General features: G+C 43.1%; 1 protein-coding gene and 1 long non-coding RNA gene across 4 annotated transcripts in view; one reads left to right on the top strand and one right to left on the bottom strand.

Moving 5' to 3' along the window:
* The window catches only part of ADAM12 (ADAM metallopeptidase domain 12), a 345968-nt gene that overhangs the window by 319608 nt on the left and 10696 nt on the right, over window positions 1-15664 (top strand). For both annotated transcript variants that reach the window (XM_036113627.2, XM_078076981.1), the window contains one exon: window positions 1011-1190. In XM_036113627.2, coding sequence (XP_035969520.2) covers window positions 1011-1190 — 180 coding nt within the window. The remainder of the gene's footprint in view (window positions 1-1010; window positions 1191-15664) is intronic.
* Window positions 272-15664, bottom strand: part of LOC118549341 (uncharacterized) — a 28143-nt gene continuing 12750 nt past the window's right edge. Inside the window, exons 3-4 of one of the 2 annotated variants that reach the window (XR_013449563.1) lie at window positions 9806-9906; window positions 272-510 (exon numbers count right to left, since the gene is read on the bottom strand). This is a non-coding gene — a long non-coding RNA (uncharacterized LOC118549341). Of the gene's footprint in view, window positions 511-6690; window positions 9169-9805; window positions 9907-15664 lie in introns of those variants that run through there. The other variant, XR_004924052.2, reaches the window with a different exon arrangement.

Genomic DNA, 15664 nt, shown 5'->3' on the forward strand with positions numbered 1-15664 from the left:
AAGGTGGAGCTATATACAAGAACAGCTAGATTTATTTATGAGAGCCAAAAATGCAGCTTTATTTCGAAGAGCCAAAAAATGGGAAATGACCCAAATTTCCATCAACAGGTAAAAGGATAAACAAACTTTGGTATATTTACACAATGGAATGCTATTCAGCAATAAGAGAGAATGAACTATTAATATATACAACATCATGGATGAATCTCAAGATAATTATGCCAAGTAAAAGAAGCCAGACCAAAAAAAAAAAAAAAAAAGTCCATACTCTATGATTCCATTTATATGTAATTCTAGAAAATGCAAACTATAGTGACAAAAAGCAGATCAGTAGTTGCAAGGAAGGGGAGGCAAGGAGGAGTGGAGTGGGAGGGAAGGGTGACAGTGGATATGTGTTCATTATCTTACTTATTGCGATGGTTTCATTGGTGTGGACACATGTCAAAATTTTCCACTTCGTCCAGTTTCAGTATGTGCAATTAGCCATCTGTCCATGGAACCTCAATAAAGCTGTTTTTAGAAAGAGAGAAAGGAAGAAAAGAGGGAGGGTCGGGGGCATGAGGCATCTGTTCTGATCTGCCCTAAAAGCAGGGGCACCGTGTAGGAGGTGACCCTCCAGGTTCAGGCCCCTCATCTCGGCTGGCTTCCAGAAGTCTCCATCCTCCTTGCCAGGGGTTTCCTTGGTTCTCACTGAGCCTGGAGGGCATCACCCTCCGCCTCAGTTCACAACTCCTCCATCCTTTCCTTAAGATCTGGTCTGTGTCATCATACTCTTTGGCACTTGCCCAGGTGCCCTGTGCCTATTTGTTGATGAATTAAACCAGTTTTTAAAATTCCCATAGAAACCAATCCCGCTATTCCAGATTGGGTTGGAAGGGTGTTCCTGCTCCAGCTGTGAAGTTTAAACGAATAAGGATAGACTCCCCCTCGTGGAAATGCACGACGAGTCAGCACCGCCCCCTTGAGGAGTCGTAAGACCCACGACACTGGTTTTTGCTCTGCCCCTGCAGGACAATACCAGGAGGTGGCCCCCGTGTCAGAACGTTGACATCAGTGGGCCCCTCCAAGCCCATGATGCCCCTGTGGCTGGTTCACCTCAGCGAGTGCTCCCGCCCCTCCAGAAGGCTCCTCGCGCACCCCTCGTCCCCGCCAGACCGCTGCCGGCCAACCCTGCGCTCCGGCAGGCCCAGGTATGCCCTCCGCAGTTAATGTGATGGATGTCGTTCAAGTCCAGACCCTGCCACCTGCCGACGTCTAGTTGGTCCACTTGCTGTGGCCTCTGTACAATGCAGATAACTCAGCTCTTCAGGTGGTTAAGTGAGATAAGCCAAGTAAAGCATTAGCACAGTGCTCGGTGTATAGTCACGATAGGTGTGTTTTATCAGGAATATTTTTGCATTCGGAATAGCCAGGGCACCCACCCAACTTACCACCTAATCCATGATACTCTTGAGAATGATAGGGGTACAGCCAATAGTGAGGCCCAGACAATAAAAATGGTCACCTCAGGGGGTGCCTGGGTGGCTCAGTCGGGGAAGCGTCTGCCTTCGGCTCAGGTCATGATCCCGGGGTCCTGGGATCGAGCCCCGCATCGGGCTCCCTGCTCAGCAAGGAGTCTGCTTCTCCCTCTCCCTCTGCCCCTACTTGTGTGCACTCTCTCTCTCTCTCAAATAAATAAATAAAATCTTTAAAAACAAAAAAGGATGGTCACCTCAGGAATATTAGTGGGCATACTTTCTTACCCTTTTTTCATTTTCAAAATTATTCACAAGAATTTTACCATCCATTGAGTCTCCATACCAGATGCGGCATAGTATTGGATCCTCAGTATCTATCCTCTATCTCATTTTTATGCTGTTCCAGAAGTTAACAGTTCCTATTTGTTAGACCATGAATAAGACATCATTTCACGATAAGAAACTTAAGGTGGGCAGGCAGTAAAAATAAGCACATGCAAAACACAGAGAAATAATCCCTGGTAATTTTTCACTGCTATCATTGTCATACTTCTAGTAATTTTTGTATTTAAGAATTGCATGTGTATTTTTAACATAATTTAGATTATTCTGTATGCACATTACTTTATATACTACTTTTTTGCCTTAAAATCATTCCTATTTACCACAGCACTAAAAATTCTTAAACATGTCACTTTAACAATAGCACTATATATCTATGTAGAATACATTTTTAAGCACTTGCCAATTAGTGGGCAAGTATGGACGTCTCTAATTTCTGCTATTATAAATAGCTCTGTTGTGAAGGTCTAGACGGATAAATTTTGGAACACTTTAATTATTCCCTTAGGAGATACTCCTAAAAGTGAAAGTATTCGGTTGAAAAGTGCTGTAACCCTTTTAAGCCTCTTAATATATAAATTAAATATTTTTTCAGGACTCCTATGTATATTTAGGTTTCCACATTATTACAGAGCATCTGTCTCTTCATGACTTTGCTAGTTTTAAGTATTACCATTTCAAAGCTTTGCCAATTTGATATTTAAAAAAATCTCATTTTTTCTGTCTAGCAGTTCCATCACTTACTCAAAGAGGATGTTGATGTTTTCAACAATGAATGTGTCTCTTTTCAGTCCATCAGTTTTTCCTTCATGTATTTTGAAGCTCTGGTGTTTGTGGTACACAGAGTTGAGATTGTTGCGTTTTCTTGGTGAATGGACCCTTTTATCATTATGTCCTAGCCCTCTTTAGTTCTGGTAATTATCTTTGTTCTGAAGTATACTTTATCTCGTACTCATATATCCACTTCAGTTTTCTTTTGATTCGTGTTTGTAAGGTGTGTCTTTTCCCACCTTTCTACTCTTACCTTACCTGTGTCATCATATTGAAAATGAGTTTCTCGGAGACCACTTGTAGCTGGGTCATCCATTCTGTCAATCACTGTCTTTTAATAGGTGTGTTTAGATCATTTACTTTTAATGCAATTAAAATGGTGTGTTAGAATTTGTCTACCATTTTAATATTGTTTGTTCCCTCTGATTTTTGTTTATTGTGCTCCTCTTTCCTGAATTCCTATAGGTTAGTTGAACATTTTTTGGAATTCCCTGTTGATTAACCTATAGTGGTTTTGAGATACGTCTTTGTATAGTTTGCCATAGGGCAGGGTTTCTCAACCTCAGCATTGTCAGCATTTGGGGCTGGATAACGCCTTGTTATATGGGACTGTCCTGTGCATTGTAGAATGTTTAGCAGCATCTTGGTTTCTACCAACTAGATGGCAGTTGCACATGGAACCATGTCTCCGAGCATTGCCAGATGCCCCAGGTGGACAAAATCACGTGACTGAAAAACTCCTGCTCTAAAGATTACACCGTATGCGCGTAATTTATCACAGTCTACTAGTATCAGTACGTTATCAATTCAAGTGGAATGTAAAAACATTACCACCTTTGAGATCTCTTTATTCTTCCCCCTTTATCACATAGATGTCTTAAGTGATACCTTTATGTGCATTGAGAACCACTTCAGATGCTATAATTTTGCTTTCAACCATGAAGCAAGACGTGTTTAAAATCAAGTCTTAAAACTTAAGAGTGGTCTGCTACATCTACTCACATATCCACCCTTTCTCATCTTCCATTCCTGATATTCTGAGTTTCTTTTTGTTATCATTTCCTTTCTGCCTGAGAAACATTAGCTATTCTGTTAAAGCAGGTCCACTGGTGACAAGTTCTTTTGGTTCTCCTTCATCCAAAGATGTCTATTTCACCTTTGTTCCTGAAGGATATTTTCCCTGGATATAGAATTCTGGGTTGACTGTTCTTTCAACATTTGAAAAATGTTGTTCCATTTCCTTCTGGCCTCTGTGGCGATGAGGAATCCACCAAAAAGTTCAGCCCACAGTCTCTGTTCCAGGGAAGAGATGTGGCCTGTTACTGTAAGCAGGATTGGGAAGCAGGGATCTGCCATCTCCAGGATGTGGTGACCAGTTGGGGGCGGAGGGGATGGCTTTTTCTGGTACCCACCTGGAACTGGAGTAAGGTCAGGTATGGCCAAGATGTTTCTCCTTACTGAGGCACACTGTTCCCCATCTGTTGGCTGCAGACGGAAGGCTTTCCTTGGTCTCCTTTGGCTCTGGAGCCATTGGCATTTCCAGACTGGGAGCCTCTCCAGAGCACAGGCCAAGATATAAAAATGGCAGAAACAAAAATAAGAATTCACTATTGGAAAGTTCCTTGAGTTCTGAGGTCCACAGCCAGTCCATTTATTTTTCTCCAACTTTCAGAGTCTCTGTTGCTTCATGGATTTGCTCCAGACTTTTTTGTTGTAATTTGCAGGAGGTATAGGTTGAAGAGTGCTTATTCCATCTTGTCCAGAGCTCATTTCTTTTTTTATTTCTCTGATTAATGGTACACTTGAACTGCTCTTTATATATCTACTAACCAATGGTGTAACATTAAATTGGCCATCAAAAAAACAAAACAAAACAAAAAAAGCCTTGATTAGTCAGTGATTTCTCTGCTGTAAAAACTCCCACCATGGCCAATTTCAGGCTATCAATGTAATGTCACTAAACAAGGAGTAGAGAATTGGCCGACATGAGCTAGTACCAGCCAGCTCCAGCATATAGCTGCTATTAACTGTATTTGTTCTATGAATTGTTCCTACCTTTGGCCTACGTTTTTCTATTTGAGAGAGAGTTGTTCTTCCCAATTTGTAAGAGTTCATTTTCTTATTAAGAGCATTTACCCTTTTCCAGTAATTTATTGTAAACATTTCCCTAATTTACCTTTTAATTTTATTTATGATATTTTGGGGTATAAAAGGAATTCCAGTTTTACATATTAAATTTATTCACCTTTTGTGTGAATTCTCCCATTTTCTTTGTGTTTGCAAAGTCCCCTTCCATTTCAATATCAGTCAAGATCTACCTCTAGTTTCTTCTGTTTATTTTACTGGCTGTTGAGAGTTCTTTTACAATTGTTTTTCTAGCCTGTCTTGGATTTACAATGGGGGAAGGCAGTGGGCATGTCCTAAACTTTTCTGGGTGATGGACTTACTCGAGAATCTGATGAAAGCTATGAACCTCAGAAAATGCACCAGTACTCAATACTTTGCATGCAAATTTCAGATATCCGCAGAGCCTGCCATCCTCTTCCCTATGGATCCCCCGTGCTGGGGCTTCTGATGTCTCTCTTTAAGCAACTCGCCTATGCACCATGTCAGATTGGGACTGTCTTTAACAGACTATGGGATCTGAGGCAAAATATTTTCACTTGCTAGTATCTTTTTTTCCTGACAGCAGCGAATGCCTACAGAAGTCACTCCCTCAAGATTTCCTTCAAAAACAGCCCCCAAAAAAGGCCTTCATTCTGTTTTATGAAACGAAGGAAATGTTACCCTTTAAACATTAGGAACTGAAAAATCCACATTTCTCACTCCAGGCTGGTGTCTGTCTGGAGCTTTTCCGAGACATATGATACAGATTAGGCTCGCGCTTTCTCTCCCATCGCACATAGAGGACTGAAATTAATTCCATGCAGGTATGGCGAATATTTGGAGGTGGCTCTTACTTGGCAGCATAGATTGAATCCATGGACATCGTGCACTTTCGAGTCCCCATGCCCTGCCCCCCACAACCTGACAAACACACAGCTACGTGGCTAGCCATGCTTCATTCGTCCAGACTTACCATCCAAACCTTCCAGAAGGAAAACGTTATCGTAGACATGATACATACCTCACATTGAAAGGTTAAAAGTTAGTTCTTTATAGAAAACATTTGATCTTTCCATCAAGTGTTCTATTTGATTTATACAAATCGAGGACGCTTGAATCCGGTCCCTCTCTTGTCCACAGATGTCCCCTTCCTGGGTACCATTTCCTTCGCGATGAAATGACCCTTGGAACGCAAGCTTCTCAACCCAATTCCTCAGCCTCGATCAAGGAAACAAACTTTTGTTTCCTTTTCATCCTGCCAACATTTTAGAGGAAACTTAATGCAGTGTGTTCATCTGGCTGTTAGTTGACTCCTCCCAAGTTCCCCCAGAGCATGAGAGGCAGAAGGCGGGCTTAGGAACAGGATAGTGGAAGGAGGACGGGGGGTCACAGAGGCATGTGACCACCTACAATTGTGTGCTTGTGTCAGCAGGGAGCATCACAGAATGCCACACTCTGTGGCATCGACTCTGTCTGAGGGAACACGCACTTGGGGGTGTGGGGGGCAAGGTTCAGACCAATCAGCAGACGTTTGCCTCTTTCAGGCCACTTTGGCCACTTTGGAAGCACCAGGTGCCTTTTTCTGTGCATCCTGCTGCCAGGTAGTTCATCTCAGGGTCTGGCAGGAAGTGAAGAGGAAAGAAAGGAAATCTGTGCATGGATCCCAGAAGGCTTTGAGAGCCCTTCTGGAGGTGGTTGTTCTTAAGATACTCTATGTTGTTTTTCTCTGACTACAAAAGTATTAAAAATCATTCACCTTTGTACCCACCCCCCCAAAAAGGGTCATTTCTACCATTATGGTCATTTTTTAAAAATAGAATAATGTGTACTAAGGGGAGAAGATGCAGCACCTAGCAAGTGTGGGTCTTGAGCAGAAGTCTGAAAGGATCTTCTTGGGAAGAAGCCACTTGAGGCGGCAGGCTCCAGCCTGACACCAGGGCCCAGGAGAGGAGGGATGGGCACCTGGCAGTTGAAGAGCTACACAGAATCCAGCAAGAAGATCACTTTTTTTTTTTTTTTTTTTTTGCTTTTTTAAAGTTTATTTGGAAATGATTGTAGACTCACAAGAACTTGTAAAAATAGTACATAGTTTCTTGAGCCCTCCAATGGTGACATAGCCATAGTACGATCCCAAAACCAAGAAATTAACATTTGGCACACACTATTAACTAGACTACAGACCTTACTCAGTTTTTCCTTTTTCTAAACTGCATTTGTGTGTGTGTGTGTGTGGTTTTTTGCAGTTTTCCTCTGTGTACAGATTCATGTAACACCATGTTCAGGACAGAGAACTGTTCCATCATCATCGATGAACTTTCTACCATCTCTCTATAATCTCACCCATCTTGAACTGATCCAAGAAGATCACTTTCTTGACCACAGACTTTGTTCATGAAGTCAACTGACCTGACTTCCAGGAGGGAGGGAGGCCCTAGAAACACTGGGTGAGCTAGGGACCCCTGGAGGGGAAACATCTGTGTGCTGGTCCCCTATGACATGCTCAAACTTTCAGGGAAGCATGCAGACCATCACCACAGTGGCCTCGAGCCAGTCCCAGGTAGGCTGGAGAAGGAAGGAGAAGCTGTCCAGGAAGAGGACAGCACCCTGCAGAGTCAGGTCTGAGATGCCAGGAGAGGATCCGAACCATAGTTGGGAGGAGGAGTCCAGGGAAGGAGCCGGCAGCAGCCCAGTACGCAGACGCCACTCGGGGAAACTGACAAGAGTTTGGACACAGACAGAGCATCTTCCTGTCACATAAGAGAGGGCCTCAAGCCACTAAGCCTGAATTCAACAATGAGGTGTGACCCTCAAAAGACTGGAAGATATGAGGACCACTCATATTCTCAACTGCTAAACATCAGTGTGTATATTTTTGCGCCTAGAAGAGAAGAGGGCCAGATAGGGACAGACTCTTGGGATTTTTCATTAGATTGCTAGGACATATCCACCTGAATTCCTTTATGTAGTTTATTCTGATTAATTGGCTTAATGAATTCACTTAAAGTTTAAGTAAAAATGTGTTCAATGTCACATCTAAGAAATAGATAATTCTGCCCAAAAAGAAAAGAGATTTCTGCTCACAGAAAATTATGTCTAGAGAGGGCTGTGTTAAGTAGCAGCAGATTGAAATGCAATTTTCTGCTGTCAAACTGAAATGTGCCAGGATTCTAAAGGGAGCCTAAGAGGCACCTTCAATTCGTAGCCGGGCCATTCTTCTACAGAGTGAAAACTTCATGCAGGTGTCGCTCTCTTAGCATTTATCTGTATTTGATTTTGAGGTCTGCTCCATAAAATGCCATTTGAACGATACATGCTGATGTGTGGGCATATTTGGCTTAGAGCCGTCTTTGTTTATTTTTTTAAGCCCTTAGTTTCCTGGAAAATGCCAGGAAGTCTTTTCCTCCATGCACTCTTATCAGTGAATTATAATACTGAACTCACTGGCTGAGATTGTTTTTCCAGTCAGATTAGCTTTTTTAGGAAAGTAAGAACCAAAAAAGGACAATTGGATCCATATCTTAAGACTGATTTTTGCTGAATCAAAGTCTTTTCCTAAAAGAGCTGGTAGGCCCATGAGAATATTTGCCAGCCCTATTTCTGGCACTGCTTGTCCGCACGGCAGAAATGTCATCCAAACGGCAATGACAGGATTCATTTCTATTTTTATTCTTATAACCAAATAGTGTAGAAGTGTATTTCTGTGTGCATGTATGTGTCTGAATGTGTTATTTTACTCATTCTGGTATAAGGAGCTTTCTATTTCTATTTTAAATTGCTGTAAAATAGCAAACATTTATTGAACACCAATTACATGGCTGATATTCCTGAGCCAAGCATTTCTGACCATCTCCCAGGGCCTGGGAGCTGATGGTTCCCGCTTGGCCCCATTTTACAGAGGATGGAACAAGGCACAGTGAGGCCAAACAGCTTGTGTAGGAAGGCTCCCAGAGGTGGGAAAGCCACGTTTGCTGCCTGCAGTCTGCGACAGATGGGTGGCTAGAGAGGAGGGAGGCAGAGGCTGTTTGGGTTGAAGACGGTCATGGTTAGCATAGTTCACACCACTGACCCCCTCAGCCGTGTTGGACTCATCTTTGCCCCCATTTCCTACAGCCATACCAGGACCTTCTGGCGTCCTGTAGAGGCTTCCGTCTGTAACAAGAGAATCCTACATTTCTCTTTTCTTTTGCTTGCAACGTGTGCAAGCCTGCTCCGGTTCTTCTTGTCCTAACTGATCTCTCCTGGAGCCAGGCCTTGTTCGGAACCAGAGCGGTCCTGGAGCTGCATTTTGAATACGAAGAAGGCTGCGTGCATTTTCTGCAGAGGTGGAGAGGTTTGGTTCCGTGTTTCTGACAGGACATTTCTCCCCATCAACACCTTGTCTGTGTCTGCGGAACATACTACAAACCATGTTTTGTAAAACGACACCAGCTCATCTTGTACAGTCTCTGCTGACAGAGAAGGTTCCAGAGCGGCCCAACTTTGCTTCAGTGGCCTGGGGAGGCGGGGGGGAGAAAGGTCTGTTTCAAGGAGCCCCAAACTCCCCGCCCTCCCCAGCCCCACAGAGGGGGTGCTGAACAATTCCATCCCCCCACCTCCCTGGCTGTGATTGGAAAACAACAGCTACCCGTTCCCAAATGCTTTAGGATATAGATGTGAGCCAAACAAATTAATTTGGACTCGGAGGCTGAGCCCTGACTCTCCAAGTCCTCTTCAACAGAATGAACTCAGCACTCGAATGAATAAGGACTTGTACCCTTCTGGCCTGTGTGGGTGTCCGGTATTTAAACCAGCGCTCACAGGGTCTGGAAATCTGATGATTTAGGTCCTTTCTCATCAGAAATGCCAGTGAGTAATGAGAAGAGGAAATCCATTTGTCAAGATGTTCTCCCAAGGAAGTGAGATGAAATACGACGAAACTGATCTTTCTAAAAGCCTTCATTATGGCAGGCAACCCAAAAGCTAATCGTTGAGCACAAGTGCTGGAAAATGTCCCCCACCCAACACCACCCGCCGGCCCCCCGCCCGTGCCTGCTCGCTGCTTCCAAATTTTCTCCTTTTGCCCAGATGCTGTCCAAGACTGCCTCCTGTCTGACCTTTTCCGCAGTCCCCCCACAAGCCTCCACGCTCACCTGCTGCCTCGGCCCGGGGTTACCCTGATGCATGTTCTGCCCCATGTCCGGAGGCACAGACCGGGTCACGCATCTCCAGGCACACCCACGTCCAGTCGTACCTTGAACATAGATGTGAGGGGAATATGCTGAATGGATGTGAATTTTAAGTAGTAAAAAAGAAGCCTTGTCACAGTATCGATTATTCCCCTGGGGCCACCACACTCCATGAGTCATGAGTTCATAAAACTTTGAGTCCCTTCCTCCTGTAAATCTGAAATGTAGCCACCAAGGTCTTGGACTCCTGCTGACCTCCCCCTGCCACCTGCCCAGTACTTCCAGGAATCTTAACTGAAATTTCTTTGGTTTCTATATCCTATACCAGTTATTCATGTGACAAACCCGTGTGATGTCTCTAAAAACACTTATTACCTGTGGAAGCCCCTGTATCTCTCTGGAGAGAAGGAACTGCAGAGGGAAGCCATTCAAATGATAACAGTATTCTAAGGGGTGTTTGTTTTCCACTCATTTAGAAAGTTACGAGAAGCACGTAAGCTGTACGTGAAAAAATGGTGCCTATTTTACCCTTTATGTTTTGTAATAGGTCATGTGTGCCCATAATTACACATTCCAACAGAACAGAGGGTTACTTAGGAAACAATTGGTCTCCCTCCCACCTCTGCCACCAGGCTTCTTTTGCCAGAAGCAAGCATGGTTCCTAGGCTTTTGTAAACTACAACTTGGAATACAGGCTAAAGCCTCATTTCCACTTTGTCTCTCTCTGGAGAGAGAGATTATCGAAAATTTGGAAATTTTTGAACATGCAAAATTGGAGAAAAGAGTACAATGAAACACCGTCTGCCCAACACCCGCCTTAAGCACCTGCTGGCTTGCTGGCAATCTTGTTTCCTCTTGGATTCTTGTTCGGAACTCAAATGCAGCCCACCCTGGAGTCTCTGGCACTCTGGTTATGCCCAATCGGTGATACGGGGGGTCCACCTCGTTCTTTTGGCTACTTCGTGTTCGTTGTGGAGCCATCCCATAAATTATTTAACCTGTCCCTTACTGAGGGCCACGTGGGTTGTATCCAGTCATTTGCTGCATCAAACAGGTATGTCCTTGCCCAGGGACCTCGGGGCCGTGGAGAGGATGTCTGTGGGGTGACGTCCCGGGACCACGATGGCTGTCCAAAAGCTGATCTGATTAGGTGGAACAGCCTGGAAAGGAGTCCTGCTGACTTCTACTCCCCAGCTCTCCCACCGACACGGTGTTCAGAGTTCGCTTGTCTTTGTTCATATGATGGGTAAAAAAAAATAAATGGCATCTACATTTCTCTTCCCATAAATGATGCAGAACATCTTTTCAAAGGTTTAAGATCCGTTTGTGGGTTTTTTTTTTCCTTTTTCATAAACTGTCTTTTTGTCTCCTCTGCCATCTCATTGTCCTTTTAGAAAGGCCTGCCTGCACAAAGAATACAAAAGTTTTTGTCTCATTCTTTCATGATCTTTTTTTTTTACACTGAAATATTTGATCCATCTGCCATTGATGTTGGTGTATAAAATGAAGTAGGAATCCAACTCCCTTTTTCTAGAAGGCCACCTGAGTAATCCTCAACCCCGTTTCTTGAGTCTGTATGCTGGTTTGTCCTTTCCTGGCCTGTGTTTTTTTAGCGTTCTCTGGCTGCTCGGCAGCCCCAGCCCACCCACAGGAGCTGGCGGGGAGCTTATATGTGATGCGGCCTCCTGGTCCCCGCCCTTCAGCCACAGAAGCGCTACCTTAGTCCCCCCAGCACATGCCAGACAGCGCACCTGCCTCACTGGGCTTCGTGGTCATTACATGAAAATATCTAATATCATTAGCCTGCTGTGTAATGAGTCTCTGCTAAGTGATAGCTATTCATTTTTCTAATGTATTCTTTTCTCCTTTATCATTTCGCTTCATCCTTAGGTTTATTTCTCTAGCTTCTTAGACCCTTACTTCATTTCTGTTCATACTTCACTATTTTATGCATACATTATCAACTAAGCACAGGAGTCTAGGAATTTCCCTCCAAACACTGCATTATCCATGCTCACTGGTTCTGATTTGTACTGTTCTCAATATTTATATTTTTAAAATCACCTACACTTCCCCTTGTGTTTTTTTTCTTTGGCCCAAAGGTTGAAATTATTTTCCTTTTTGTTGTCATGAGTTCTTAAGATGTTTAAAACACACAAGAGTGAAAATAATCTAGAACTCACCACATTTGCACTACACGACACAGAAACAACCCATTGTTATCTCCATGTTCTTCTATGTGCCTATTTAAATCTCAGATACGTGACATGCACAGTTTCCTTTTGGGAAAAAAAAAAAAAAGGAAAAACAAAGCAGTCCAGACAAAGTCACTGTGACTACCTCAGATACAATCACTTTTAAAGGTTGGTATTAATTTTTCTATAGAACCTTTTCAATATCTTCACATAGATATATATCCGATGAGTATATAATATGCCGTGTTTTTCAATTTACATAAATGGTATCAAATTACAGTTGGCCTCACACAGTTTGCACTTACATTCACCTGTGTTTTACTTTTTTTTTTTATTGAAGGACAGCTGACACAGAATGCGACATTAGTCTCGGGTGCACAACACAGGGCTCCGACCGCTGCGTACGTGAGCTGCGCTCACAAGCGTCGCTCCCAGCTGGTACCATACGCCGCCGTTACAAGAGCGTTGACTGTATTGTGTGTGCTGTGCCTTTCATCCCCGTGCTTCATTCACTCCATTACTGGAAGCCTGTACCCGCCGCTCCTTCACCCCTTTCTGCCCATTCTCCTCCCTCTCCCCCCACTGGCAGCCACCAGTTTTGTTCTCTGTATTTATGGATTGGTTTCTGCTTTGTTTGTTCATTTGTTTGTTTTTTTTTATTACACGTTTAGATTCCACAGGTGAAATCATAGGGTATTTGTCTTCTCTGTCTTATTTCGCTTCGTAGAGTACCCTCTAGGATCTCATTCTTTTTTATGGCTGACTAATATTCCATTGTACCTCTGTACTGCACCTTCTTTATCCATCCATCGGTCGATGGACACTGGGCTGCTTCCATGTCTTGGCTACTGTAAATACTGCTGCCATAAACATAGGGGTGCATATATCTTTGCAAATTAGTGTTTTCATTTTCTTTGGGTAAATGCCCAGTAGGAGAATTACTGAATCATGTATCTATTTTAATGTCAAGGAACTTCCATACTGCTTTCCACAGTGACTGCACCCACTTACATTCTCACCAACAGTACATGAGGGTTCCTTTTTCTCCACATCCTCACCAACACTTGTTACTGCTTATCTTTCAGATACTAGCCATTCTGATGTGTGAGGTGGTATCTCACTGTGGTTTTGATTTGCATTTCCCTGATGATCAGTGATGTGGAGCATCTTTTCATGTGTCTGTTGGTCATCTATAGGGCTTCTTTGGAAAAATGTCTATTCAGGTCCTCTGCCCCATGTTTTTTTTAAATATTTTATTTACTTATATGACAGAGAGAGACACAGCGAGAGAGGGAACACAAGCAGGGGGAGTGGGAGAAGGAGAAGCAGGCTTCCCGCAGAGCAGGGAGCCCGATGCGGGGCTCGATCCCAGGACCCTGGGACCATGACCTGAGCCGAAGGCAGACGCTTAACGACTGAGCCACCCAGGCGCCCCACACTGCCCATGTTTTAATTGGATTTTTTTTTTTTTTTGTCTTGAGTTGTGCAAGTTCTTTATATATTTTGGATATTAGCTCCTCATTGGATCTGTCATTTGCAAATATCTTCTCCCATTCAGTAGGTTGCCTTTTCGTTTTGTTCATTCCTTTGCTGTACAAAGATTCTGCATTTGGGTGTAGTCCCAATAGGTGACTCTTGTTTCCCTTGCCTAAGAAGACATATCTAGAAAAATGTTGCTAAAGCCGATGTCAAAAAGATTACTGCCTATGGTCTCTTCTGGGAGTTTTATGATCTCAGGTCTCACATTTAGGTCTATAATCTATTTTGAGTTTATTTTTGCATGTAGTGTAAGAAAGTGGTCCAGTTTTCCCAGCACCATTTACTAAAGACACTTGTTTCCCCATTGTATATTCTTGCCTCCTTTGTCATAGATTGACCAGATAAGCATGAGTTTATTTCTCAGCATTCTGTTCTGTTCTATTGTTCAGTGTGTCCGTTTTGCACCAGTACCATACTGTTTTGGTCATTATAGCTTGGTCATATATTTTAAGATCTGGGCTTGTGATACCTCCAGCTTCGTTCTTCTTTCTGAAGGTTGCTTTGGCTAATGGGGCCTTCTGTGGTTCCATACAAATGTTACTATTATCTGTTTTAGTTTGTGAAAAGTGTTGTTGGTATTTTGCTAGGAATTGCATTGAATCTGTAGATTGCTTTGGGCATTAGGGACATTTTAATAATATTAATTCTTCCAATCCACGAACATGGAATATCTTTCCATTTGTTTGTGTCGTCTTCAATTTCTTTCATCAGTGTTTTATAGTTTTCAGAGTACAGGTCTTTCACCTCCTTGGTTAAGTGTATTCTTAGGTATTTTATTCTTTTTGGTGCAATTATGTTTTATTTACTTTTTCTTTCTAGAAATTTTCCTTATTATTCAAATATGTTGACTTGTCTTCTATTTCCTTAAACACAGAAAATGTGTTCAAATAATTCCATAATCTGAAGTCTTTGGGTATTTACTCCTGAGGTTTCTTTCACAATTCCTTGCTTCTTTGTGTGCTTGGTAATTCTGTACCATGAGCTGCTCGTTTTTCTGGAAAATTATCTAGAAAACCATCTGGGAGTTCTCTGAGATCTAGGATGAAGGTGTGACCCTCCAAAGAGGATATATTTTGTCTCTGCCTGGCGCCCGGAGGCAGTACTAGTTTGAGACTCCTCTAAATGGCTTGACCTTATTGAGCCACTGAGGTGATGTGATCTTAGCTTCAGGTCCTCAAGTGCAATTTGTGGTTAGAGGTTTATTTTCCTACATTGGTCTGCCTAACACCAAGGGAACTCTCCTTACAGTTTCCTAGTGCTTCTAGAACATTTTTACCTGAGGTATAGTTCTTTGTAGAGCCCGGCTTTATTGGGGAGAGGTTGGGAAGGGAAGGGGATAGTCTCCTATTAAACTTGGGCTGGTGCTGACCTTGGACTCCTATCTCCCTCACCATAAAAGGATATAAAAACCAAAACTTAGGTTTCCCGAATTTGCCAAATGGCTTCTCAGCTTCAGCATATTACCCACCTCTGCAGGCTGCTTCTTGCAGTGAGATGTTGACCTGGTATATCTTGCCATCTTGCAGCTCTTTGTTGCTTTACACCTGGGCTTCCTCTGTCTGCCCTGGACAAATCAGAAGCTGTTTTTTTCTGCCCTTTTGAGTGATATGATTTGGTCTCCTTGCTGTCCAGTACCTTCAATCGGTTGTGTCTTACTATTGAGGAGTCGAATTTATGTCTACCAGGGAAACGGTGCCCTTCTAATCCATAGATTTTGACCCTCGTTATTTCAGGGAAGTTTTTATAAAATAAATGTGGGTATTTCTTCTATCTTTACTCAGATCCCTTAAGTGACACCATGTTGTGCCACCTTTGCTGTGGTCTTTTACTGTGGAACTTGTCATCTCCCTCAGCTAGGACCCTCACAGCCCTGTGTTCGGTACTGTTTTCATCCTTGGTTTTCATGGTTTTATTTGAGTTTTGCTGCCTCTGTTTTTCATTTCTGCAGATAGACATTTTTGCAGGGTGGGTTCTTCGCTTGCCTTCCTTTTCCTAGGGTGTCCAACTCCTCCTTAAATGTGGACAGTTCATCCTGGAAAACCAGTCACCAGACAGCTGGGGGAAGGGCCAGACCAGTGCTCAAGGCTCT

This window comes from Halichoerus grypus, chromosome 7 (genome assembly GCF_964656455.1).
Source record: "Halichoerus grypus chromosome 7, mHalGry1.hap1.1, whole genome shotgun sequence".
In the NCBI taxonomy this organism is placed as follows: domain Eukaryota; kingdom Metazoa; phylum Chordata; class Mammalia; order Carnivora; family Phocidae; genus Halichoerus; species Halichoerus grypus.